Here is a 24,039-nt window from a genome sequence, read left to right as displayed (position 1 = left end):
CTGCTGTCCAGCCTCCTTGTCATTCATGACTTGGCCAGCACTGTGCCCGTTCATGGGTCAAATGTCTTCCTTCACCAACCCAGGCAGGCTGGCCTCATCCCCTGACCCCCTCCATCACCCTGCAGGTGAGTACGAGAGCAAGGGGCTGATGATCATAGACGAGGAGGAATTCCTGCTGATTGTAAAGCTCAAAGACCTGAAAAAGCAGTACCGCAGCGAGTACCAGGAACTGCGAGACCTCAGGGCCGAGATCCAGTACTGCCAGCGCCTGGTGGACCAGTGTCGCCACCGCCTGCTCACAGGTGGGTCAGTTAAGGAAGTCTGGAAGGGGACTAGGAAGGTGGCTCAGCGGAGCGCTTGCCTCGCACGCATGAGGCCCTATAAGCAGAAAAAGCCAGAAGTGGTGCTGTGGCTCTAGGTGTAAAGCACCAGCTTTGAGCTGAAGAGCTGAGGGACAGCGCCCAGGCCCAGAGTTCAAGACCCACGACCAATCCCCACCCCCCAAAAACAAAAAAAGTCTGGAAGGACTCTTGAGGTCAAGAGAAAGATACTTAGCTGGTGTCCACACCTGTAATCCTAGCTACTCAGGAGGTTGAGATCTGAGGATCAAGGTTCAAAGCCAGCCCTGGCAGAAAAGTCTGTGAGACGTATAAATCTCCAATGAACCACCAGGAAACCAGAAGCAGAGCTGTGGCTCAAGTGGTAGAGAGCTAGCCTTGAGCAAAAAGAGCTCAGGACCTGGGAGCCCAGTGGCTTACGCCTGTAATCCTAGCTACTCAGGAGGCTGAGATCTGAGAATCATGGTTCAAAGCCAGCCTAGGCAGGAAAGTCCGTGAGACTCTTATCTTCAATAAACCACTTGAAAAGTGGAAATGGCGCTGGGGCTCAAGCGGTAGAGCACTTGCCTTGGGCTGAAGAGCGCTGGGACAGCGCCCAGGCCCTGAGTACAAACCCCACGAGTGACCAAAAAAAAAAAAAAAAGAGCTCAGGGACAGGGTCCAGGTTCTGAGTTTAAGCTCCATGACCAACCCCCCCCCCCAAAAAAAAAAAAAAAAAAAAGAGACTCTGAGCTGGGTTCTGGAAAATGCCCTCAGAGCTGCTTGCTGGCACAGATGGGGTTGAACAGGGACTTCAGGTGTGTGGTTTCCAGGGCTGTTAGGGCTGACCACAGGAGATAAGGCCAGGGCATCGGGTAGGGGAAGAGGATGGAAGATCCTGGATCCTGGGATAAGCTCTGGGACAGAAGGGTTTTCCCTTCCACCTGACTGTCTCCCTGCTTCTTTGCAGAATTTGACATCTGGTACAACGAGTCTTTTGTCATCCCTGAGGACATGCAGGCGGCACTGAAGCTGGGCGGCAGCATCCGGCCAGGCATGGTGCCCGCCAGCAGGGTTGTGTCTCTGGTGAGTGGCACGAAGGACCATGAGTGAGGTTAACGGAGGCTGCAGTGCCCTGCGCGGCCTTGTGTTCTCCCCCCAAATATGGCAAGATATGAGGCGCCCCAGGCTCTTCTCCCATGGCTGGACCAGCCAGAGACCCAGATCCTCAGTGATCAAGGGGAGGGGACAGAGAAAGAAGATACCACTCTCGCTACTGCCACTCTTCTGGAGTGGATGCTGAGACACGGGGATTGCTGGGTTTGAGAGGTGCCCGTCAACGTAGGACATATATCCCAATGCCCAACACAGGCGCTGCCAGGGTGGTTCCTGGCAGTGCCAGGCTGGAAAGGGAAGAGACTATATTAGGGTCTGGCTTCCCCCTAGGGAGAAGACGACCAAGACAAGTTCAGCCAGCTACAGCAGACGGCACTGCCCGATGGGCCTGATTCCATCTCCTTCTATAATGCCAAAGCCAGGACAGATCAGAAGGTAACTCAAAGAGGTCCATATTTCCAAGGCAATCTCCTGAACTTAGGACAGCCGTGCAGATCCAGAGCCACCCACAGTTCGTTGTCTTCTGTGGGATGGGGCGGGACTATAGAGCAACAAGGGGGGAGGGGCTTGTGCCAGGCTTATCCCCCTGGTTGGTGGGTGCTAAGTCCCTGATGTGTCCTTCACAGGCTAGGTTAAGGCCTAAGGATCCTATGAGGCCCCTGACGGTCAAGGAGGTCCTCTGCAAGAAAGCTGCTCAGCACAGGAGGCAGACAAAACAGGAACAGATGCGGCCGAGGTGGAGCTAGACATGGACTCAACCACAGGTTGGACTGGAGGAAGCTTTGCTAAAGATCAGTTAGGGGCGGAGAAGGTGGCTCAGTGGTAGAATGTTTGCCTTGCATGCATGAGTCCCTGGGTTTGATTCCTCAGTACCACATAAACAGAAAAAGGCAGAAGTGGCGCTGTGGCTCAAGTGGTAAAGTGCTAGCCTTGGGCAAAAGAAGCTCAGGAACAGTGCCCAGGCACTGAGTTCCAGTCCTAGGACTGGCGAAAAAAGAAAAAAAAAAAGATCAGTGAAAGAAGCATGTGCTGGTGGCTCATGCCTGTCATCCTAGCTACTCAGGAGGCTGAGTTCTGAGGATCACAGTTCAAAGCCAGCCCGAGCAGGAATGTCTATAAGACACTATTCTCCAATAAACCACCAGAAAACTGGAAGTGGCACTGTAGCTCAAGTGGTAGAGTGCTCACCTTGAGCTGAAGAGCTCAAGGACAGCACCCAGGCCCAGAGTTCAAGCCCCATGACGGAGGAGAGGGGAGGGGGGCAAAAAACAACAGAAACAAACAAAAAATCCAAGCAGAACACAAACTTAGGATGTTTGCAGGAAGAATGATGGTGTGAATGAGAAAAGAGTCTCTAAGTCTTCATGAAGTCCACATCTCCCGGTCAGTCTCTTCCATTCTCTCCTTGTCTTTGTCTAGCACTATTACTGGAAAATCAAAAGGCTTCCAGCAGTCACACAGAAGACAGTCTCATTACTGGTACCTAGAAGGACGAGACCAGCAACTCCAGCCTGCTCTAGTGGAACTAGTACATCACTTGGCCCAGAGATCCAAAGCTGGTACACTGCCCAGACAAACTGCAATGGCCCGCCTTCCAAGGAGAGCATCCTTCAATGAACATCTCCTGAAAAATACTTTTTTTTTTAATCCTCTTATATGGAAGAACAGGATAAAATTACTTCTACTTTGGACTTTTAGTGCTCCTCTAAGAACTCCACGTTATTTCTTATCTGAAAGGACACCTTTTCTTTTGTGTATAAGTGGTGTTAAAATTGAGCGGCCAATAGGAAAAAATGAAAATAGATCAGTGAGGCTCCCTGGCAAGTTTTACCCATCTGGGAAGCCTCTTTGCTCTGCTGGGGGGATCTATTGGAGTGAGTTGGTTTGAGTAGCTTTGCGTCTCCAGTTCTCATGGCCTCTTTTCTATATTCCTGGGCCAGGGAAGGCAGAAGGCCCTTCCTCCTCAGCAACCAAGATAGAAATCATGTCTAAGCCAGGCGCTGGTGGCTCACGCCTGTAATCCTAGCTACTCAGAAGGCTGAGATCTGAGGATTGTGGTTCACAGCGAGCCCAGGCCGTGAAACTATCTCCAATAAGCCACCAGAAAACCGTAAGTGGCACTATGGCTCAAATGGTACAGCGCTCGCCTTGAGCTGAAGAGCTGAGGGACAGCGCCCAGGCCTAGAGTTCAAGCCTCATGACTGATTTAAAAAAAAAAAAAAAAAAAAAAGAAATCTCGTCTAGACAGTGACTCCAGAAAGCAGAGAAAGATGAGGCAGAGCTGGGTCCATGTGCCTAGGACTGAGTAACTTGTAAGGGGTGTATCCTTAGACGTCACAATTTCTCTTATACACCTGGACTAGGTGTCACAGTCTGTCTTATCTGTCTCCCTCCACCTCCCCTTTCTCTCACTCTGTCTCTCTGGGTTTCAGAGAAAAAGCACAAACTCAGAGTACATTCATAGCCAAGGCCCTGTAGCCCACAAAAAAACAATGTAAGAGGAAAGAGTGGAAGTCTGGAGACTTGTTTGGCAGCTAGAGGAGCATCAGTCAGCCTGCAAGCCCCAGGGGCTTGGGTGTATCCTGTGTGACCATAGGGAAGCCCAAGGAAAGTGTCCAGGTTACCCTGGATTGAAACACAGGTATCACACTGGTGACTGATGGTTGAGCAGGAAAGATGAGTCCTTTATTTTTTTGGGGGGGGGGGGGAAGGAGGGGGAAGGGACCTGTCCTGGGAGCTATCCCTGAGCTTTTTTGCTCAAGGCTTATCACTCTTATTACTTGAGTCACAGCTCCGTTTCTAGCTTTTTGATGAGTCTTAAGGACTTTGCTGTCCAGCTGGTTTTTCACTGTGGCCTTTGGCGTATTCTAGGATGCTTCTCCATCTGACACCAGTCCCAAGGATGGTGCTGTGATTGGAGACAGCTGTAACAGGTTTTTGGGTTGTTTTTTTTTTTTTTTTTTTGCTGGTCTTGGGGCTTGAACTCAGGGCCTGAGCACTATCCTTGAACTGCTTTTGCTCAAGGCTAGCACTCTACCAACTTGAAAGCCACAATACCACATCTGGCCTTTTCTGTGTATGTGGTACTCAGGAATTGAACTCAGGGCTTCATGCGTGCTAGGCGAAGTTTTGATTGACATCCCTGTCATAGGAAGATGTGAAAGAAAAAAATTCCAGCTCACCTCTGGTTGTCATGTCTGGCCATGGGACCAACTTCTGTGAAGGTAGATGGAAGACATTAAGTCTTCTTACTCAGGTGGGGTCACCAGATGGATGGAAGCGGCAGAATTTGTATAGTTCCCAAATGGAGGCTGCAGGAACAGGAGCAGACCTTTTGCAAAAATAAATAAATAAAAAGGTAGAAACGTGCGGGGCGCTGGTGGCTCTCGGCACCAACTACTCACACAGCTAAGATCTGAGGGTCACAGTTCAAAGCCAGCCCAGGCAGAAAAGCCCGTTAACTACCAATCTCCAATTAACCACCAAGACAACTGGAATGGAGCTGTGGTAGAGCACTAGTCTTGAGGAAAAACAAACAACCTCAGGGACAAGCCAGGAGCTCACGCCTGTAATCCTAGCCACTCAGGAGGCTGAGATCTGAGGCATGAGGTTTGAAGCCAACCTAGGCAGGAAAGTCCTTGAGTCTCTTATCTCCAGTAAATTACTGAGAAGAAGCCAGAAGTAGTGGTGTGGCTCAAGTGGTAGAGCACTAGCCTTGAGGACAAAAAGGCTCAGGGACATCACTCAAGCCCTGAGTTTAAGCCCCAGAACCAGCAAAAAGACACTGGGCAGACGTTAGGTTTTGGTTAGCTTTTCAGGAAATGCAACATAGGAAATATGGGTCATAGGGTGTTCCAATCTCTTTTCCCTTCATTGCTCATCAGAAGCGTGACTGGTGTGTTTGGGAGAGCCCAATCACCAGAACCCCTAGACTCTGCCAATCCTGAGTCTCTTAGCTAGGGCGAGCTGGGCCTCTGTAATGGAGGCTGGCTGCGTGGACAAATGAACTACATCATTTTAGGACAAATGCTATTGTTCTGCTTCTCTGGCCAGTTCTAACACAAAGTGAAACAAGTAATCCCAAGGATGGGATAAGCCATGGCAATACACCAAGCGTCACCCTCTGCACAAACCACACAAAGAAGCACGAGGCTTCCAACATAACCGGAAGAGAGGGGGCAGCTGGTCAAATGGGGTGGTCACGTGTGATTCATAACACTCCTGAAGGGATTTCCTATTCCACCAGTGGACAGATGAGAGAATCTGCACATATTCTTGATAAAGAGAATCAAGTGCCAGTAATGGGGCTCAAACTCCAGCCCTTGTTGCTGTCCTTTGGCTCTTTTGCACAAGGCTGGCACTCTACCTCTTTTTTATTTTTGTCAGTCATGGGTCTTGCACTCTGGGCCTTGTTGCTGTTCCTGAGCTATTCAGCTCAAGTCGAGCTCTCTACCACTTGAGTGAGCCACAGTGCCACTTCCAGTTTTCTGGTGGTTCATTGGAGATGAGAGTCTCATGGACTTTCCTGCCCGGGATGGCTTTGAACTGTGATCCTCAGATCTCAGCTTCCAGACTAGCTAGGATTACAGGTATGAACCCCCGGTACCTGGCTTAATGTAACTAACTATTTGAAGAAAAGTTGGCCTAAAGTATAGAAAAAAATTGTGAAAGACTTTGAAATAGATCAAAAAGATCGATGACTATGTATCTTTTTTTTTTTCCTTCTGTTGGAGCTTGAACTGAGGGCCTGGGTGCTATGCCTGAGTTGCTTTTTGCTCAAGGCTAGTGCTCTACCAATTTGAGTCACAGTTCCACTCCTGGTTTTTAGGTGGTTAATTTGAAATAAGAATCTCAAGAAAAAAAAAAAAAAAAGAATCTCAAGGAGCCAGGATGCTATTAGCTCACACTTATAATCTTAGCTACTCAGAGGCTAAGATCTGAGGATCATGGTTCAAAGCCAGCCTGAGCAGGAAAGTCCATAAGACTCTTATCTCCAATAAAAACTACTAGAAAACCAGAAGTGGTGGCTGTGGCTCAAGCGGTAGAGTGCTCGCCTTGAGCTGAAGAGTGCGGGGACAGCACCCAAGCCCAGAGTTCAAGCCCCATGACTGACAAAAAAATAAATAAAATAAGAATCTCAAGGACTTTCCTGCCAAGTTGGCTTTGAATCACAGTCCTCAGATCTTAACCTCCTGAGTAGCTAGGATTACAAGTGTGAGCCATGAGGACTTGGCTCCCTCTTCCCACTCCAACCAGTCCTGGGGCTTGAACTCAGGGCCTGGGCGCTGTCCCTGAGCTGCTTTTGCTCAGGGCCAGTGCTCTACCACTTGAGCTACAGTGCCACTTCTGGCTCTTGGTAGCTTAGTGGAGATGAGTCTCATAGCTGTTACTACCTGGGCTGGCTTTGAATGGCAATCCCCAGATCTCAGCCTCTTGAGTAGCTAGGATGACAGGTGTGAGCTATGAGCATCTGCCTTTAGTTTTTCATCTAAAGACATGAGTATAGCAGTGTGTGTCTGTCATTCATTACAGTGAGAGGATTGAAATCCAGGTGCAGTTCTAAGCAAAAAGTGACTTTTATCTCAAAATAACCGGGGGGGGGGGGGGGGGCATGGCTCAGCCCTAGAGTATCTGTCTGGTAAGTATAAGGCCCACAGTTCAAAACAGTGCTAAGCCTGGCGCTGGTGGCTCATGCCTGTCATCTTAGCTACTGAGGAGGCTGAGATCTGAGGATCACTGTTCAAAGCCAGCCAGGCAGAAATGTCTGTGAGACTCTCATTTCCAATTTTCAGTATTGTTTTGTTTTGTGGTGGGAGTCTCAGTCGTGAAGTATGTGTTTAACATTAATGGGGCCCTGGGTTCAGCACAAAAATAATTTGGTACCTAACTTGGAAAAGTTAAAACTTTTTTTGTGTGTGCAGGTCCTGGGGTTGAACTCACAGTCAGGGTGCTAGCTTCTTTTGCTTAAGGCTAATATTCTATCACTAGAGCCACAACTATATTTCCAACATTTTTGTGGTAATTGGAGATAAAGAGTCTCAGACTTTCCTGCCCCAGCTGGCTTCAAACCACGATCCTTAGAGCTTAGCCTCCTCAGTAGCTAGGATTACAGATGTGAGCCACAGGGACCAAGCTGAAAAGTTAAACATTCTTGCTGGGTGTGGTGAATCAGACCTACAGTTCTAGTTTCTTGGAAGAATTAAAGATAAGGCATACTTGAGCTCCCAAGTCTGACAGCATGGGCAAAAAAAATAAAAATAACTAGCTAGGGTGCTGGTGGCTCAAGCCTGTAATCCTAGTTATTCAGGAGGCTTGAGATTTTAGGCTCACAGTTCAAAGCTAGCTGGGGCAGGAAAAGTCCATGAGACTCTTATCTCCAATTAAGTATCAGGAAAACAACAGGAGCAGTGGCTCGAAGTGGTAGAGCACTAGCCTTAAGCAAAAGACCTCAGGGACAGTGCCCAAGCCTTGAGGAGTTCAAACTCTACAACCAATTAAAAAAACAACTAGACTTTAGCACTTTTTTTTTTTTTTGGTATACATTTGTGTTTGTTTAGACAGGACCTTATTGTCAGCCTAGAACTCAAGTCAGAAGCCTTCTGCTCAGCTTCCTGAATGGTTTTTTTTTTTTGGGTCCGGTTGTGGGGCCTGAACTCTGGGCCTGGGCGCTGTCCCTCAGCTCTTCAGCTCAAGGCTAGCGCTCTACCACTTGAGCCACAGCGCCACTTCCGGCTTTTTTCTTTTTGCTTATGTGGCGCTGAGGAATCGAACCCAGGGCCTCATGTGTGCAAGGCAAGCGCTCTACCACTGAGCCACCTTCCCAGCCCAAAGTTCCTGAATGTTGAGATTAAGGTATATGCACCACCAATCCCTGCATTGTTTTAAGGAAGGAGGGCAAAGGCCACTGGCCTAATCCATTTTCTTTTCCCAATCTGACTACTTGGTTTTAACTTTTCCTCTATAGAGTGTTTCCTTCCTGCAGTCCCCTGGGTTGTGGAAGAAGACAGGACTGACCCTTAAACATTTTTTTAAATACTTGACAGAAACAACCTCCAAGCAATAGTGACAATTCCTTCAAAAACCGGAGCTGAGGATTGATTTTTTTCTGTGGCCTTACCAAAACTACTGCCTGTGATGTTATTCACACCTCAACCTCCTCCCTTCTTCGCTTCCTTTTTTTTTTGGTTGGTCCTGGGGCTTGAACTCTGGGTCTGGGCGCTGTCCCTGACCTTTTGCTCAAGGCTAGCACTTTCCCACTTAAGCCACAGCATCACTTCTGGTTTTCTGGTGGTTCACTGGAGATAAGTGTCTCACGGACTTCCCTGCCAGGGATGGCTTTGAGGCATGATCCTCTGACTTCAGCATCCTAAGTAGCTGGGATTATAGGCGTGAGCCACTGGTGCCCAGCTTTTCTTCCTTTTCTATAAAACCTGGAAGTTCTTGTGAGCACTCTGAAAAATATGACTTTGGGGTCACTGAACCTCATTACCTACTTTTCCCTATGTGGCCACACGGAATTCCTTCCTTCCTTTCCCTTCCTTCCTTCCCTTCCTTCCTTTTTCCTTGCCCTTCACCCTACTTGTCTCATATCAGTGGCTGAGTCCAGTCTGCCGGGACTCCAGAAGCTCTGGCTCTTGCTCCATCACTCCAAGAACACTAATACCACTGAGAGACTGAATACAGAAATAAGACAATGACCAGACCAGATGTAACAGCAAACCTTGGATCAATCGACTTTAGCCACTAGCCTAGGAAACCAATGCATTATCTATAATAACCACCCTACTCTCTGTATGATGTATAGCAATCCAGGCACCGGTGGCTCAAGCCCGTCATCCTAGCTACTCAGGAGGTTTAGATCTAAGGCTGCGGTTCAAAGCCAGCCTGGGCAGGAAAGCTCATGAGACTCTTGTCTCCAATGAACCACCAGAAAACCAGAAGTGGCTCAACTTGTGGAGCGTTTGCCTTGAGCTGAACAGCTCAGGGGCAACAACAAGGCCCAGAATTCAAGCCCCACGACCGACTGAAATAAAAGATATACAGCAAGCTAGACTATTATTGAAACCAGCTCAAGCTTTGTGGCAGCATTGGGGGAAGAAGATGGCACCACCTTAGTAAGTGTAGGAGGAATTGGCCCTTGCTCCGAGGCCATTGCTCCTGACTGGGAAAACCGGGTAGTGAACACAGGGACCACCATCATGGCTGTGCAGTTTGGCAGGGGTGTGGTTCTAGGGGCTGACTCCAGGGGGTCCTACATCCCAAAGCCAGTGATGGACAAGCTGACCCCTATTCGCAACCGAATTTTCTGCTGTTGCCAGGCTTAGCAGCTGATACCCAAGCAGCAGCGGATGCCATCACTTATGAGCTTGGTTTCCACTGCGTTGAACTTAATGAACCTCCACTGCTTCACACAGCAGCCAGTCTTTTTAAGAAGATATGTGATTGATACCACGCGAAAGATCTGATGGCAGGAACCATCATGGGAGGCTGGGACCCTGAAGAAAATGGGCCAGGTGTACTCAGTTCTCATGGGAGCCCTTTGCCATGAGGCTCTGAGAGCTTTTATCTATGGCTGTGTGGATGCTACATACCAAGAAGGCATGTCGGAGGATGAATGTCTGCAGTTCACTGCCAGTGCTCTTGCTTGGGCCATGGAATGGATGGCTCCATCAGAGGCTCGATCTTCCTGGCAGCTATTAAAAAATCAGGAGTGGAGCAGCAGGTCCTTTTGGGAGGCAAAATACCTAAATTCAGTGAAGTCACTGTCCCCCTGAATTCTGAGATTCTAGAATACAAGAGACAACCCCCCCAATACGAATATGGAATTTAATAAAGTTTGTCAGAAAATAAATAAATCAGCTCAAGCAACCACCTCTGTAAAAATTAACCCCAAACTGGGTTCTCATGGCTCATGCTTGTCATCCTAGCTACTTCAGGAGACTGAGATCTAAGGACTGTGGTTCAAAGCCAGCCTAGACAGGAAAGATTGTGAGCCTCTTCTCTCTAAATAACCACCAAAAAGTTGTGGCTCAGTGGTAGAGAGCTAGCTTGGAACAAAAGGAGCTCAGGGACAGTGCCCAGGCCCTGAGTTTAAGCCCCAAGACCAACACACACACACACACACACACGATTAATAATAGCTACCTCCCCTCATTTTGGTCCCCACTTTTCAATTTATGACCAGGCTGAGAAAGCCAAATATGCTCCCCTTTCAATTGCACAGGACTCCAGTTCTAATTATTCTGTTCGCAACTTCTCTTATGCCAATAGCTTTCAATCAGGGAATACTGAAGTCTCCCCTGCAACCCCCCCCACTGAAAAGTTCATCCACTCCTTAGGCTGTGACGTGGCCCCAGTAGTAGAGTACCTGCAGAGTAAGTACAGGCCCTGAGTTTAAACCCTAGGACCACTTAAAAACAAAACAAGGGGCTGGGAAGGTGGCTCAGTGGTTGAGTGCCTGCTTATATGCATGAGGTCCTGGGTTAGATTCCTCAGCACCACATAGGCAGAAAAAGACCGGAAGTGGCACGGTGGCTTAAGTGGTAGAGCGCTAGCCTTGAGCTGAAGAGCTGAGGACAACGCCCAGGCCCAGAGTTCAAGCCCCATGACTGACCAAGACAAACAAACATCTATTCCTTTGCATGCTTTGAGTTTCTGCAGTATTTCCTGAAAGGTGGCTCTAAATTGATATCTTTTGTTTCTTCTCCTTTGGTCGACATATAAGGTACAAGGTTCTAAATTGCTTCTATTTCCTAAGGTATATCTTGTTTCCTGACATCACCTGAAAGGCAGCAAGGCTTTGTGTGTGTGTTGGTTGTAGGGCTTGAACTCTGGGCCTGGGCGCTGTCCCTCAGCTCTTCAGCTCAAGGTGAGTGCTCTACCACTTGAGCCACAGTGCCACTTCTGGCTTTTCTGTTTATGTGGTGCTGAGGAATTGAACCCAGGATCTCATGCATGTGAGGCAAGCACTCTACCACTGAGCCACCTTCCCAGCTCCCAAGGGCACTATAATTGTGTTACTCAAAAAGCCAAGATCTGTGCAGCTGTGTGCTTCCCAGGGTATCTTAATTACTGAAATCCAACTGATTTAATTTACCCAGCACAATTAAGTGTTGCAATGACAGTAACATAGATGTAACCATCAGAGTTAATGGTCTGTCCTCTTGTGTTCCAATCTTCAAGGTTTTTGTGCTTTTTTTTTTTTTGGCATCAAAAATTTAGTGCTGAATTTGGTCATTGAAACACTCAACTTGACATGGCAAATTTCCCAGCAATTGTAGAAAATGTTCCCTTGGGAAAATTTTCAATTAGGCTCAGGCAACGAAAAGGTACATTTCATTTGAAAGCTTTTGTGCAGGTGTGCCCAAGCGGTCAAATCCAATTAAACAGGGCCAAATGCCTTAATAGATGAAGATTTACTTTTTCATTAGACTGTCTCTAGAGAGGGTTCAAGTATATAAAATAGCGAAATCAAAAAAAAAAAAAAAAAGTTGGGTGCTGGTGGTTCACACCTATAATCCTAGCTACTCTGGAGGCTGAGATCTGAGGGTCACAGTTCAAAGCCAGCCCAGGCAGGAAAGTCCATGAAACTCTTATCTCCAAAATCACTCAGAAAAAGCTGGAAGTGGAGTTGTGGCTCAAATGGTAGCGAATTAGACTTGAGAAAAAGAATCTCAGGGACAGTGCCTAGTTCAAACCCCAGGACTAGCTCAAAAATCCAAGAACAATAACAACAAAATCACTTTTCAAGCGCACAGAGCCAATAATCCTCAATCCTACGTTCCACCCAGGTGGAGTAACAGGTACATATCTCAAGAGGCAGAAGAGATGTCATAGAAGAGACTGGTTGATACTCTTACAACCTCTCCTGGCCTAGGCATTGTGCTCAGGTCCTGAGGCTTCTGCATGAGAAAATCCTTGTGAGTCAGAACGACATTGCTGCCAGAGGCCAGCAGGATGCGCTAAACCTGAGAGCCCTGAAATTCATAGGCCAGCCTCCACTGGATGATCCTGTGTGAAAACTTAACACTCTGGATAGGATTGATTTGTTTTCATGTTTGCAATTGTCCACAGGTGCAATTTTTGAAAAGTCAAATAAACAGCATATACATACATATACATATATATATATATATGTTTATTTTTTTCGGTTATGGGGCTGGAACTGTGAGTCTGGGCGCTGTCCCTGATCTCTTTGGCTCAAGGCAAGCGCTCTACCACTTTGAGCCACAGCTCCACTTCCAGTTTCCTGGTGGTTCACTGGAGATAAAAGTCTCATAGACTTTGCTGCCTGGGTTGGCTTTGAACTGTGATCCTCAGATCTCAACCTCCTGAGTAGCTAGGGTTACAGGCATGAGCTACCAGTGCCTGGCTTCATGTGATTTTTTTTTTTTTTCCTGGTCGGTCGTGGGGCTTGAACTCTGGGCCTGGGCGCTGTCCCTCAGCTCTTCAGCTCAAGGCGAGTGCTCTACCACTTGAGCTACAGTGCCACTTCCGGTTTTCTGGTGGTTTATTGGAGATAGGAGCCTCACAGTCTCTCCTGCCCGAGCTGGCTTTGAACCGCGATCCTCAGATCTCAGCCTCCTGAGTAGCTAGGATTACAGGCGTGAGCCACCAACGCCCGGTGTGATTTTTCTTTGACATTTTTTTCCTTTAAACCTATTTGGAAGGCTTTATGCAAGAGAGCTGGAGATAAATATCCAATAATGATGAAAACCAAATTATTCAGAGCTTTGGTCAGGAGGCTAGACTCAACTGTGAGTTTCAAGGACATCTTGTCCTTTTTTTTTTTTCCCTTATGCCTTGTCTTAGAATTAAAAATGGTGCACCCAAGGTGGGTATTAGTGGCTCACACCTGTAATCCCAGCTACACAGGAGGCTGCGATCTGAGGATAGTGATTCGAAGCCAGCCTGGGCGAGAAAAGTCCCTGAGTCTCTTATCTCTAATTAACCAGGAAAACTCTGGTAGGAGAACTGTGGCTCAAGTGGTTTAATAAGTTACCAGCCTTGAGGGGCCTTAGTACTAGTTGAGTGTGCACGTGCGCGCACACACACGCGCACACACACACATACACACAAAGTAAGCCTGAGTGCCAGTGGCTTATCTTTGTAATTTCAACTACTCAGATATAAAGGATGGTGGTTTGAAGCCATTCCAAGCAGTAGAGTCTGCTATACTTCATTTCAAAATAATCAACACAAGTGGTAGAGCAGTGGAACAAGTAAGAGGCCTTGAGTTCAAACCCCAGTATAGCCAAAAACCAAACCAAACCAAAATGCAGGCCTTAAAAAACCCAAACTTAGCCAGGTGCCAGTGGCTCACACCTGTCAGCCTAGCTACTCAGGAAGATGAGATCTGAGGATCACAGTTCAAAGCCAGCCTGAGGCAGGAAAGTCCATGAGACTCTTATCTCCAACAAATCACCAGAAAATCCAAAGTAGTGCTGTGGCTCAAGTGGTAGAGTGCTAGCCTTGAGCTGAAGAGCTGAGGGACAGTGCCCAGCCCCATAACAGACCAAAATAAAACGAAAACAAAACAAAAAAACCCAAACTCAAAGAACTTAGAATTTCCCAGTAACCCTCAAGCTTTAATATGCTTACTACATTTTGAGTTCTGACCAGAATAATGCTATCCTCAGGCCAGCAATTAAAAGCTCAGCTGTGCCTCCTGTGAGAGAACTACTTAGTTATTAAGCAGGAAACCTATACCTGCTTTTTCTCATTCACTTCAGCTTAGCTTCCTCTCACCTTGTGGGGCTTGAACTCTAGGCCTGGGCGCTGACCTTGAGGCTCTTCAGCTCAAGGTGAGAGTTCCACCACTTGAGCCACAGCGCCACTTCTGGTTTTCTAGTGGTTTATTGGAGATAAGAGTCTCTCAGACTTTCCTGCTTGAGCTGGCTTTGAACTGTGATTCTCAACTCTCAGCCTCCTGAGTAGCTAGGATGACAGGCATGAGCCACCATTCTTAGGCTTAATATTATCATCTTACAATGAGGGAAATTAGTAACACTCATGATTTGTAAAGGAATTATGGAAAACTGGAACTTAGAAAGTCTAATAGGCCATGGACCTTTAGGTACCAGAGCAAATAAAAGATAAAAGGAACTCTGACTGAAAAAAAAAAATAACTCAAATAAAACACAAAAAGAATATATGAAAAATTAATGGCGCCTATTTTCTAGATTGCATTTCAATAATTATGACACGTACCTTCAATTGTTTATTGGTTAAATCCAGTTCAAAATTAGTGGGAACCTCCACTCATTCCTCCACTAAAAACAACAAAAACCCAACAAGTTAATGATATAAACCACCACTTTCCAAAATGATCAATTGGTATTTACTGTACCCTCAAAATTGGGCTCATGTTTTGTTATTTATTTTTGCTGGTCCTGGGGCTTGAACTCAGAGCCTGAGCCCTGTTCTTGAGCTTCATTTGGCTCCAGGCTAGGGCTCTACCACCTGGGCCACAACTCCTTTTTTGAGGGTTAACTGGAGATGAAGAGTCTCAAAGACTGTCCTGGCCTCCCCAGGCTGGCTTGGAATCATCTTCAGATCTCAAGTGTTCCCGAAGTGGCTAGGATGGCAGGCATAAACCCCTAAGTGCCCAGAGTTTTGTTTTTTTTTTTTTTTTTTTTGGGGGGGGGGTCCGGTCGTGGGGCCTGAACTCTGGGCCTGGGCGCTGTCCCTCAGCTCTTTAGCTCAAGGCTAGCGCTCTACCACTTGAGCCACAGCGTCACTTCCGGCTTTTTTCTTTTTGCTTATGTGGTGCTGAGGAATGGAACCCAGGGCCTCAGGCATGCAAGGCAAGCACTCTACCACTGAGCCATCTTCCCAGCCCGGAAGAGTTTTATGCAATTCTCTCCTTCCCCAAGTCATCCCACTCCCCCCAGAAGTGATTGATAACACTCCCGCCACACACACCCCCATACCCTCCTCCACATCCCCCTTTCAAGATACAACCCCACCTCCAACCTTGCAGGCTTTTGGGGTGGGGGGGGCAGAATACCTTACAGAAGGTAGAAGGCAGAAGGTGAGGAGGTGGTGGGGGCAGAGCAGGGGGAGGAGGTGTGGGGGGCAGAGCAGGGGGGAGGAGGTGTGGGGGGGCAGAGCAGGGGGGAGGAGGTATGGGGGCAGAGCAGGGGGGAGGAGGTGTGGGGGGCAGAACGGGGGGAGGAGGTGTGGGGGGGCAGAACGGGGGGAGGAGGTGTGGGGGGGCAGAGCAGGGGGGAGGAGGTGTGGGGGCAGAGCAGGGGGGAGGAGGTGTGGGGAGGGCAGAGCAGGGGGAGGAGGTGTGGGGGGGCAGAACGGGGGGAGGAGGTGTGGGGGGGCAGAGCAGGGGGAGGAGGTGGGGGGGGCAGAGCAGGGGGGAGGAGGTGTGGGGGGGGCAGAGCAGGGGGGAGGAGGTATGGGGGGCAGAGCAGGGGGGAGGAGGTGTGGGGGGCAGAACGGGGGGAGGAGGTGTGGGGGGGCAGAACGGGGGGAGGAGGTGTGGGGGGGCAGAGCAGGGGGGAGGAGGTGTGGGGGCAGAGCAGGGGGGAGGAGGTGTGGGGAGGGCAGAGCAGGGGGAGGAGGTGTGGGGGGGCAGAACGGGGGGAGGAGGTGTGGGGGGGCAGAGCGGGGGGAGGAGGTGGGGGGGGCAGAGCAGGGGGAGGAGGTGTGGGGGCAGAGCAGGGGGGAGGAGGTGTGGGGAGGGCAGAGCAGGGGGGAGGAGGTGGGGGGCAGAGCAGGGGGAGGAGGTGGGGGGCAGAGCAGGGGGAGGAGGTGTGGGGGCAGAGCAGGGGGGAGGAGGTGTGGGGAGGGCAGAGCAGGGGGAGGAGGTGTGGGGGCAGAGCAGGGGGAGGAGGTGTGGGGGCAGAGCAGGGGGAGGAGGTGTGGGGGCAGAGCAGGGGGGAGGAGGTGTGGGGGGGCAGAGCAGGGGGAGGAGGTGTGGGGGCAGAGCAGGGGGGAGGAGGTGGGGGGGCAGAGCAGGGGGGAGGAAGTGTGGGGGCAGAGCAGGGGGGAGGAGGTGGGGGGGCAGAGCAGGGGGAGGAGGTGTGGGGAGGGCAGAGCAGGGGGAGGAGGTGTGGGGGCAGAGCCGGGGGGAGGAGGTGTGGGGAGGGCAGAGCAGGGGGGAGGAGGTGGGGGGGGCAGAGCAGGGGGGAGGAGGTGTGGGGGGGCAGAGCAGGGGGGAGGAGGTCGGGGGCAGAGCAGGGGGAGGAGGTGTGGGGGGCAGAGCAGGGGGAGGAGGTGTGGGGGGCAGAGCAGGGGGGAGGAGGTGGGGGGGCAGAGCAGGGGGAGGAGGTGTGGGGGCAGAGCAGGGGGAGGAGGTGTGGGGAGGGCAGAGCAGGGGGGAGGAGGTGTGGGGGGCAGAGCAGGGGGAGGAGGTGTGGGGGGGCAGAGCAGGGGGAGGAGGTGTGGGGGCAGAGCAGGGGGGAGGAGGTGTGGGGGCAGAGCAGGGGGGAGGAGGTGGGGGGCAGAGCAGGGGGAGGAGGTGGGGGGGCAGAGCAGGGGGGAGGAGGTAGGGGGCAGAGCAGGGGGGAGGAGGTGGGGGGGCAGAGCAGGGGGAGGAGGTGGGGGGGCAGAGCAGGGGGGAGGAGGTGTGGGGAGGGCAGAGCAGGGGGGAGGAGGTGTGGGGGGGCAGAGCAGGGGGAGGAGGTGGGGGGGCAGAGCAGGGGGGAGGAGGTGGGGGGCAGAGCAGGGGGGAGGAGGTGGGGGCGCAGAGCAGGGGGAGGAGGTGGGGCGGCAGAGCAGGGGGGAGGAGGTGTGGGGAGGGCAGAGCAGGGGGGAGGAGGTGGGGGGCAGAGCAGGGGGAGGAGGTGTGGGGGGCAGAGCAGGGGGGAGGAGGTGGGGGGCAGAGCAGGGGGAGGAGGTGTGGGGGGGCAGAGCAGGGGGGAGGAGGTGGGGGGCAGAGCAGGGGGGAGGAGGTGTGGGGGGGCAGAGCAGGGGGAGGAGGTGTGGGGAGGGCAGAGCAGGGGGAGGAGGTGTGGGGGCAGAGCAGGGGGGAGGAGGTGGGGGGGCAGAGCAGGGGGGAGGAGGTGGGGGGGCAGAGCAGGGGGGAGGAGGTGGGGGGCAGAGCAGGGGGGAGGAGGTGTGGGGGGGCAGAGCAGGGGGAGGAGGTGTGGGGAGGGCAGAGCAGGGGGAGGAGGTGTGGGGGGGCAGAGCAGGGGGGAGGAGGTGTGGGGGGGCAGAGCAGGGGGGAGGAGGTGTGGGGGGGCAGAGCAGGGGGGAGGAGGTGTGGGGGGGCAGAGCAGGGGGAGGAGGTGTGGGGGGGCAGAGCAGGGGGGAGGAGGTGGGGGGGCAGAGCAGGGGGGAGGAGGTGGGGGGGCAGAGCAGGGGGGAGGAGGTGGGGGGCAGAGCAGGGGGGAGGAGGTGTGGGGGCAGAGCAGGGGGAGGAGGTGGGGGGGCAGAGCAGGGGGGAGGAGGTGTGGGGGGGCAGAGCAGGGGGAGGAGGTGTGGGGAGGGCAGAGCAGGGGGGAGGAGGTGTGGGGAGGGCAGAGCAGGGGGGAGGAGGTGGGGGGGGCAGAGCAGGGGGGAGGAGGTGTGGGGGGCAGAGCAGGGGGAGGAGGTGTGGGGAGGGCAGAGCAGGGGGAGGAGGTGTGGGGAGGGCAGAGCAGGGGGGAGGAGGTGGGGGGGCAGAGCAGGGGGAGGAGGTGGGGGGGGCAGAGCAGGGGGGAGGAGGTGGGGGGCAGAGCAGGGGGGAGGAGGTGTGGGGGGGCAGAGCAGGGGGAGGAGGTGTGGGGAGGGCAGAGCAGGGGGAGGAGGTGTGGGGGGGCAGAGCAGGGGGGAGGAGGTGTGGGGGGGCAGAGCAGGGGGGAGGAGGTGTGGGGAGGGCAGAGCAGGGGGGAGGAGGTGTGGGGGGGCAGAGCAGGGGGGAGGAGGTGTGGGGGGGCAGAGCAGGGGGGAGGAGGTGGGGGGCAGAGCAGGGGGGAGGAGGTGTGGGGAGGGCAGAGCAGGGGGAGGAGGTGTGGGGGGGCAGAGCAGGGGGGAGGAGGTGTGGGGGGGCAGAGCAGGGGGGAGGAGGTGGGGGGCAGAGCAGGGGGGAGGAGGTGTGGGGAGGGCAGAGCAGGGGGAGGAGGTGTGGGGGGGCAGAGCAGGGGGAGGAGGTGTGGGGGGCAGAGCATGGGGAGGAGGTGTGGGGGGGCAGAGCAGGGGGGAGGAGGTGTGGGGGGCAGAGCAGGGGGGGAGGAGGTGTGGGGGGCAGAGCAGGGGGAGGAGGTGTGGGGGGGCAGAGCAGGGGGAGGAGGTGTGGGGGGGCAGAGCAGGGGGGAGGAGGTGTGGGGGGCAGAACGGGGGGAGGAGGTGTGGGGGGGGCAGAGCAGGGGAGGGAGGAGGTGTGGGGGGGCAGAGCAGGGGGGGAGGAGGTGGGGGCAGAGCAGGGGGAGGAGGTGTGGGGGCAGAGCAGGGGGGAGGAGGTGGGGGGCAGAGCAGGGGGGAGGAGGTGGGGGGCAGAGCAGGGGGGAGGAGGTGTGGGGGGGCAGAGCAGGGGGAGGAGGTGGGGGGGCAGAGCAGGGGGAGGAGGTGGGGGGGCAGAGCAGGGGGAGGAGGTGGGGGGGCAGAGCAGGGGGAGGAGGTGTGGGGGGGCAGAGCAGGGGGGAGGAGGTGTGGGGGGGCAGAGCAGGGGGGAGGAGGTGGGGGGCAGAGCAGGGGGAGGAGGTGGGGGGGCGTTCTGGGCCTGGTAGCTCCCTCGGTGGAGAGATGAGAGGGGGCGGGTGAGAGACAGAGAAGAGAGCTCGGGGAAAGAGGGGATGAGGAGAGCGATAAAAGAGGGGGTGCGACACCCCCGGGAAGCGCCCCCAGCGCGTTTACCTAGGAGCCGGGCGAGAGGAGCACTTCAGGGCCGCAGGTCCGGGGAAGGCTTCGGGGTCAGGGAAGGCCGCGGAGGGGGGGTGTCCCCGGGAAGTCACGGAGGGAGACCGTCCCCCCCCCGCCTCACCCCCGCCACCCAGGACCCCCGCGTCCGCCCCACTTCACCCCCGAGGCCCCCGGAGTTCATTGTTCCCGGAAGCCACCGGGGGCCCCCCGGGTGCGCGGTTTGACAGACAAGACGAGGGGCGGGACCAGGGGGGTGGGTGGGTGGAGGAAGTGGGAGCTCCGCCCCGCCCCCTGCGCTCCCTCCCACCCTCGGAACTCCCTCCACACACACCCCGGGAGGGCGGGGCGAGGCGGGGGGGGGGGCGGGGGGAGGAGGAGATTTCGCGTGGCGGCCGCAGGCCAACGAACGGAGAGCGACGTCGGCCTCCTCCCCTCCCCTCTCCGCGCACGGGTGCGTCTCCCTTTAAGAGGCCGGAAGTGGGTGGGCGTGGTGGGCGTGGCTTGCGCGCGGCTCTGGCCGCCCCGCCCCTTTCTCGAGGCTGGGGAGGGGCGGGGGGGGGGGGAAGTGTGAGAGTGTGTGAGTGTGAGCGCGCGCGAGCGGCTGGCGGGCGCCGGAGGGAGGGAAAGCCTGAGAGAGAGAGAGCGAGAGAGACAGGGAAGGAAGAGGGAGGGCAGAAGAGAGCGAGCGAGCGGGCCCGCCAGCCAGCCAGTCAGTCAGGCGGCGACGCGGGCCGCCCCGGCCGCCGGGTCCTCGCCCGGCCCGTCCTCCTCTCCCCCCCCCCCGCCTCTCCCTCCCCCTCCCTCCCGTGCGCCCGCCCCGTCCCCTCCTCTTCCTCCCCCCCCCCCGCCCGCGCCGCCCGTGCCGCGGGGAAGGGGGGCGGAGAAGCCCGCCGCGGCGTCGCCGCCGCCGCCTCCCGGCCTCCCGGCCTCCCGCCCGCCCCGCCGCTCCCCATGAAGCAGCTGCGGCCTCAGCCGCCTCCGAAAATGGGGGATTTCTACGACCCCGAGCACCCGACTCCGGAGTAAGTCCTCCCGCTCGGCCGGCGCGCGCGGGGCGGGCGGCGGGGGGGGGGGGGGCTCTATTTTTATTTGATGATTGATCAGGACGATGATGATGATGATAGATAGATGGGCCCGCTCGGGGGGGGGGGGTCTCCCCTTCCCCTCCCCCCGCTGGGGCCAAGGCGTCCGTCCGTCCGTCTGTCCGTCGGTCCTGACGGGTGGATGGCGAGGCGGGGGGGGGGGGGGGGGAGAAGCGGCGCGAGGGAGTAACGGGCCCCCGGACTTGAGCTCGGCCTGGGCGCGCGGCGGCGGGGTGGCGGGGTGGGGGGGGTTCGGTATAAGGGGAGGGTTCGGGGTGTCGGGGGGGGGCGGACGAAAGGAAAGCAGGCCGTCTCCTTTGCGGGGGTTTTTGTGTGTGTGTGGTCTTCCTCCATCCTCCTCCTCATCTCGGGATAGTTTGGGGAGGGGGGGTTCTCGTCTCTTCCCCCCCTCTCCCCCTCCTCCTCCTCCTCCTCCTCTCCCTGGCAGCGTTGGCGCCGAGAGTCGGCGTCGCAGCCATGGTTGTCGGGGCGGCCCGGTGGGGGAGGGGCGGCCAGGCCCGGCGGGGCTGCACGGGGGGGGGAGAGGGGGGGGCAGTGGGGAGGGAGACACCGACCCCCCCCACCCCACCTTCGATCTCAGCGGGGAGGGGTACCCGATGGGGATGAGGGGGGGGTGGCGGGGAGGGGAAGGTCTGACCTCTCCTCCCGCGCGCGAGCCTCTCTGTCTCTCCCCCCCCTCCGCGACCCAGGGCTGCCTGGTAACCCCCCCTCCACACACACACATACACACACACACTTACCCACCCTCTCCCTCCCCGGTGCTCGAGTCCCCGTTCCCCCCCCACCCACCCCCACCCTCGCCGGCCAAAGAGGGCGCCGACGAGCCTAGTAGGCCCGAGAATCCCCGGGCTCGAGTGGAAGTTCAGCCCGGGCGTCCGGCTCGGAACGTCGGCAAGGTCGTCACCGGAAGGGCCTAGCGCGCGTGTCCGCGCGCGCACGCGCGCACAAACACACACACATATACACACGCGCGCCGACACACTCGCGTGCCCGTCGTCGTCTGGCCGTAGGCCGCGATGAAGGCTTCACCCCCCCCCTCCACCTGCACCGTGCCTCTGTTTACCCTTTGGAGCTGGATTTATTTGAAAGAAAAAAAACCTTGGTCGTCTGATTTTCTTCCCCTTCTGGGAACTCTTTCATCTTGTCCCTCGTTAACGCTTCAGGGCTTCCCCCCACTTCTACACACACCTTTTTTGGGGGGGAGGTTGGTGGGTTTTTTTTTGTAATAATGGTGGTTGAGGTTGGTGGGGCTCCCCATTACCCCCGTTGTTGAGGTGACACTGGAGGTTTTGTTTTTTCACATCACGTTTTTCTTCACAGACCCTTGAGGTGTTTTGGGGTTGTTTTTTTTTTTTTGCACACTTTCCAGGCACTGTTTTCCTTGGTTAATTGTTTTGCACACTTTCCAGACACTGTTTTCCTTGGTTAATTGTTTTGCACACTTTCCAGGCACTGTTTTCCTTTTTTTTTTTTTGCACACTTTCCAGGCACTGTTTTCCTTGGTTAATTGGAAGCTCTTCACCTAAACGGATAGCTTTTTTTTTTTTTTTTTTTTGGTTTTTGATTTTTTTTTTGTTTTATTCCTTATGAAGACTCATTTTTGGAATTCCCTAAAGAAGACAAGTGTTCTCCAAAACCGAAATAAGAGTCCTTTGCCCCAGTAGGTTTTATTGTTGTTGCTGTGGATGTTGTTTTCAGTTTCAGACATTTTCACATCTGCTCTCCACATCTGATAGCTTGGGAAAATTCGACTCCAAGGAAGACCCACTTGTTGGTGTTTGGAAGTTTTAATCAAAGTTAATTGTTGATGGTGGGACAGTGCTGGCGGTAGAACTGTCAAACTTTGAGGACCCAAATGATCGAAGAGCTATTGCTCTTTTGACACATTTTATCCTCCCTACCCCCCCCCCCCCTTTTTTTTTTTTTTTGGTAACACTTTGCTAAATCTTTTCACCTCCTCTGGCTTTTCCTTGGTAACTATTAGGTTTGCATGTGAGGTAGAAAGATTTTCTGTTGGGCTGTTGCTCATCTCTGAACACCCAGAAATCATTAATGTTGCTTTTCTAAAACACAGTCCATCTCTTGGCATAGTAAGCGAACTCAACATGGCGGTTTCCTTTCATGTGCTCCTCACCATGGGTTAACATTATTTTGACTAAGCAGATTGACTGCAAAATCAAGTCTAGTAGCAAAGCTCATGTTACAGGGTTTTGGCTGGAGACTTGAAAAACCTCAAAAAAACTTGTGTTTCATGAGTCAGTAAATGCCAATTGAGCACTTAGCCAGTGCAAAGTAACCAGCCCTTGAATGGGAAAGTGCCTGTTCTCAGTTCCTCTTACCAGTTTGGTGAAGTCCTTTCACTTCTTTCTTAGGGGAAAAAACAAATTTTCATATGTGCAGGAAAGTGGACTCAAGTGCATCCTTTGGTGGGCTCGAGTGAGAAAGGAATAAAAAATGTTTTACACAGGTTTTGGAATCTTTATTTTTAATGCTTTTGTGGCTTCTAGTAGTTCTGGGTTTCTAGTAGTGCTAAGCAAGTTTTAATACATATCTTTCTTCCTTTTTATTAACTTGTATGGGACCTGTAAGGAATTATAAAATGTCTTCTTTCGTAATACTCCTAAGAACCAAAGGAAGGTTTGTGAGCACGCTCCTGGACAGTATCATCTGTTTACTTAAGGAAAATGAGAAGTAAAGTGATATACGTACTACGAGGAAGAAATATGTATAAGTATGCAGGGGAAAGGAAGCACAAAATATAGATAAATGGGGATTTTTAGAGTCAGGCAGCCTTTGGTTTAAAAACTAGTTTAACCTTGGACAAGTGATTTCATCTCTCTTGGGCATGGATTTTTTTCTTTTTCTTTTTGGAAATAGTTACATCCTAATTGGCAGCAGCAGCAGCTTACCAGTGCTGTTTGAAGGATTGAGGGAGATAATGCTTGAAAACACTTGGCATTGCTTAAAGCACTTGCAAGTGCTTTAAGTTGAGGGGGTCATCAGGGGAAATTAAGGAATAGGATTTAAGTCAACATAAAACCATGAGGTTGGGGCTGGGAAGTTGGCTCAGTGGTAGAGTGCTTGCGTGACATGCATGAGGTCCTGGGTTCGATTCCTCAGCACCACATAAGCAGAAAAGAAAAGCTGTAAGTGGCGCTGTGCCTCAAGTGGTAGGGCGCTAGCCTTGAGCTGAAGAGCTGAGGGACAGCGCCCAGGCCCAGAGTTCAGGCCCCACGACCGACAAAAATAAATACATAAATAAATAAGTAACCAGGAGGTTGCCTTAAGTGGGGAAGGGAGGGGCATGGGCATCCTGATGGGAAAGGGAGGGACCAAGCGTGCCTTTTAGGCTTAGGGTGGTTTGAAACCATTCTTAGACATATTAAAGTAGTTGAGGTGGAAAAAAAAAATCACTTTAGAGCTGCACTATTAGGGCCTAACATCCTGTGTTTGTCTCACATTCACTCTTCATCAGACACAGGTCTGATTCCTGGCTTGCAGCGTAGAGAAAATTGCCTTTCCGGTGAAGATGGTTGTAATCACTTAAGCATCTGCTCTTCAGGTGTCCATTGCAGACCAGAGACAGGTGTTGAGGGCACTGTAAATTGCATATAGTCAGGCCCTTCAAGACCCCCCTCCTGAGGGAAATGAGCAAGTAGTTGAACAGTGGTAAGAAATGGTGCTTTTTTTTTTTATTTTTTTAAACATTT

At 53.3% G+C, this 24,039-nt stretch overlaps 2 protein-coding genes and 1 pseudogene across 5 annotated transcripts in view; all 3 read left to right on the top strand.

The window, feature by feature from the left end:
* The window catches only part of Kif9 (kinesin family member 9), a 30,552-nt gene extending 27,307 nt beyond the window's left edge, over positions 1-3,245 (top strand). For both annotated transcript variants that reach the window (XM_042701491.1, XM_042701490.1), the window contains exons 19-23: positions 126-302; positions 1,288-1,403; positions 1,764-1,868; positions 2,060-2,197; positions 2,853-3,245. In XM_042701491.1, coding sequence (XP_042557425.1) covers positions 126-302; positions 1,288-1,403; positions 1,764-1,868; positions 2,060-2,179 — 518 coding nt within the window. In that variant the 3' untranslated portion in view covers positions 2,180-2,197; positions 2,853-3,245. The remainder of the gene's footprint in view (positions 1-125; positions 303-1,287; positions 1,404-1,763; positions 1,869-2,059; positions 2,198-2,852) is intronic.
* Positions 3,246-4,626: 1,381 nt separating this feature from the next.
* LOC122126935 lies at positions 4,627-10,263 on the top strand (annotated as a pseudogene).
* A 9,900-nt stretch (positions 10,264-20,163) lies between these two features.
* Positions 20,164-24,039, top strand: part of Setd2 (SET domain containing 2, histone lysine methyltransferase) — a 70,625-nt gene continuing 66,749 nt past the window's right edge. For all 3 annotated transcript variants that reach the window (XR_006151048.1, XR_006151047.1, XM_042701479.1), the window contains exon 1: positions 20,164-20,248. Coding sequence is in view for 1 of the 3 variants with exons in the window: in XM_042701479.1 (XP_042557413.1) it covers positions 20,178-20,248 (71 nt within the window). In the remaining 2 variants the exon portion in view is untranslated. The remainder of the gene's footprint in view (positions 20,249-24,039) is intronic.

The sequence above is a fragment of the Dipodomys spectabilis genome, unplaced genomic scaffold (genome assembly GCF_019054845.1).
Source record: "Dipodomys spectabilis isolate Male_0828 unplaced genomic scaffold, ASM1905484v1 ptg000292l, whole genome shotgun sequence".
NCBI lineage: Eukaryota > Metazoa > Chordata > Mammalia > Rodentia > Heteromyidae > Dipodomys > Dipodomys spectabilis.
Note: the sequence above shows the minus strand (reverse complement) of the source record. Positions and strands in the feature narration are given on the sequence as shown.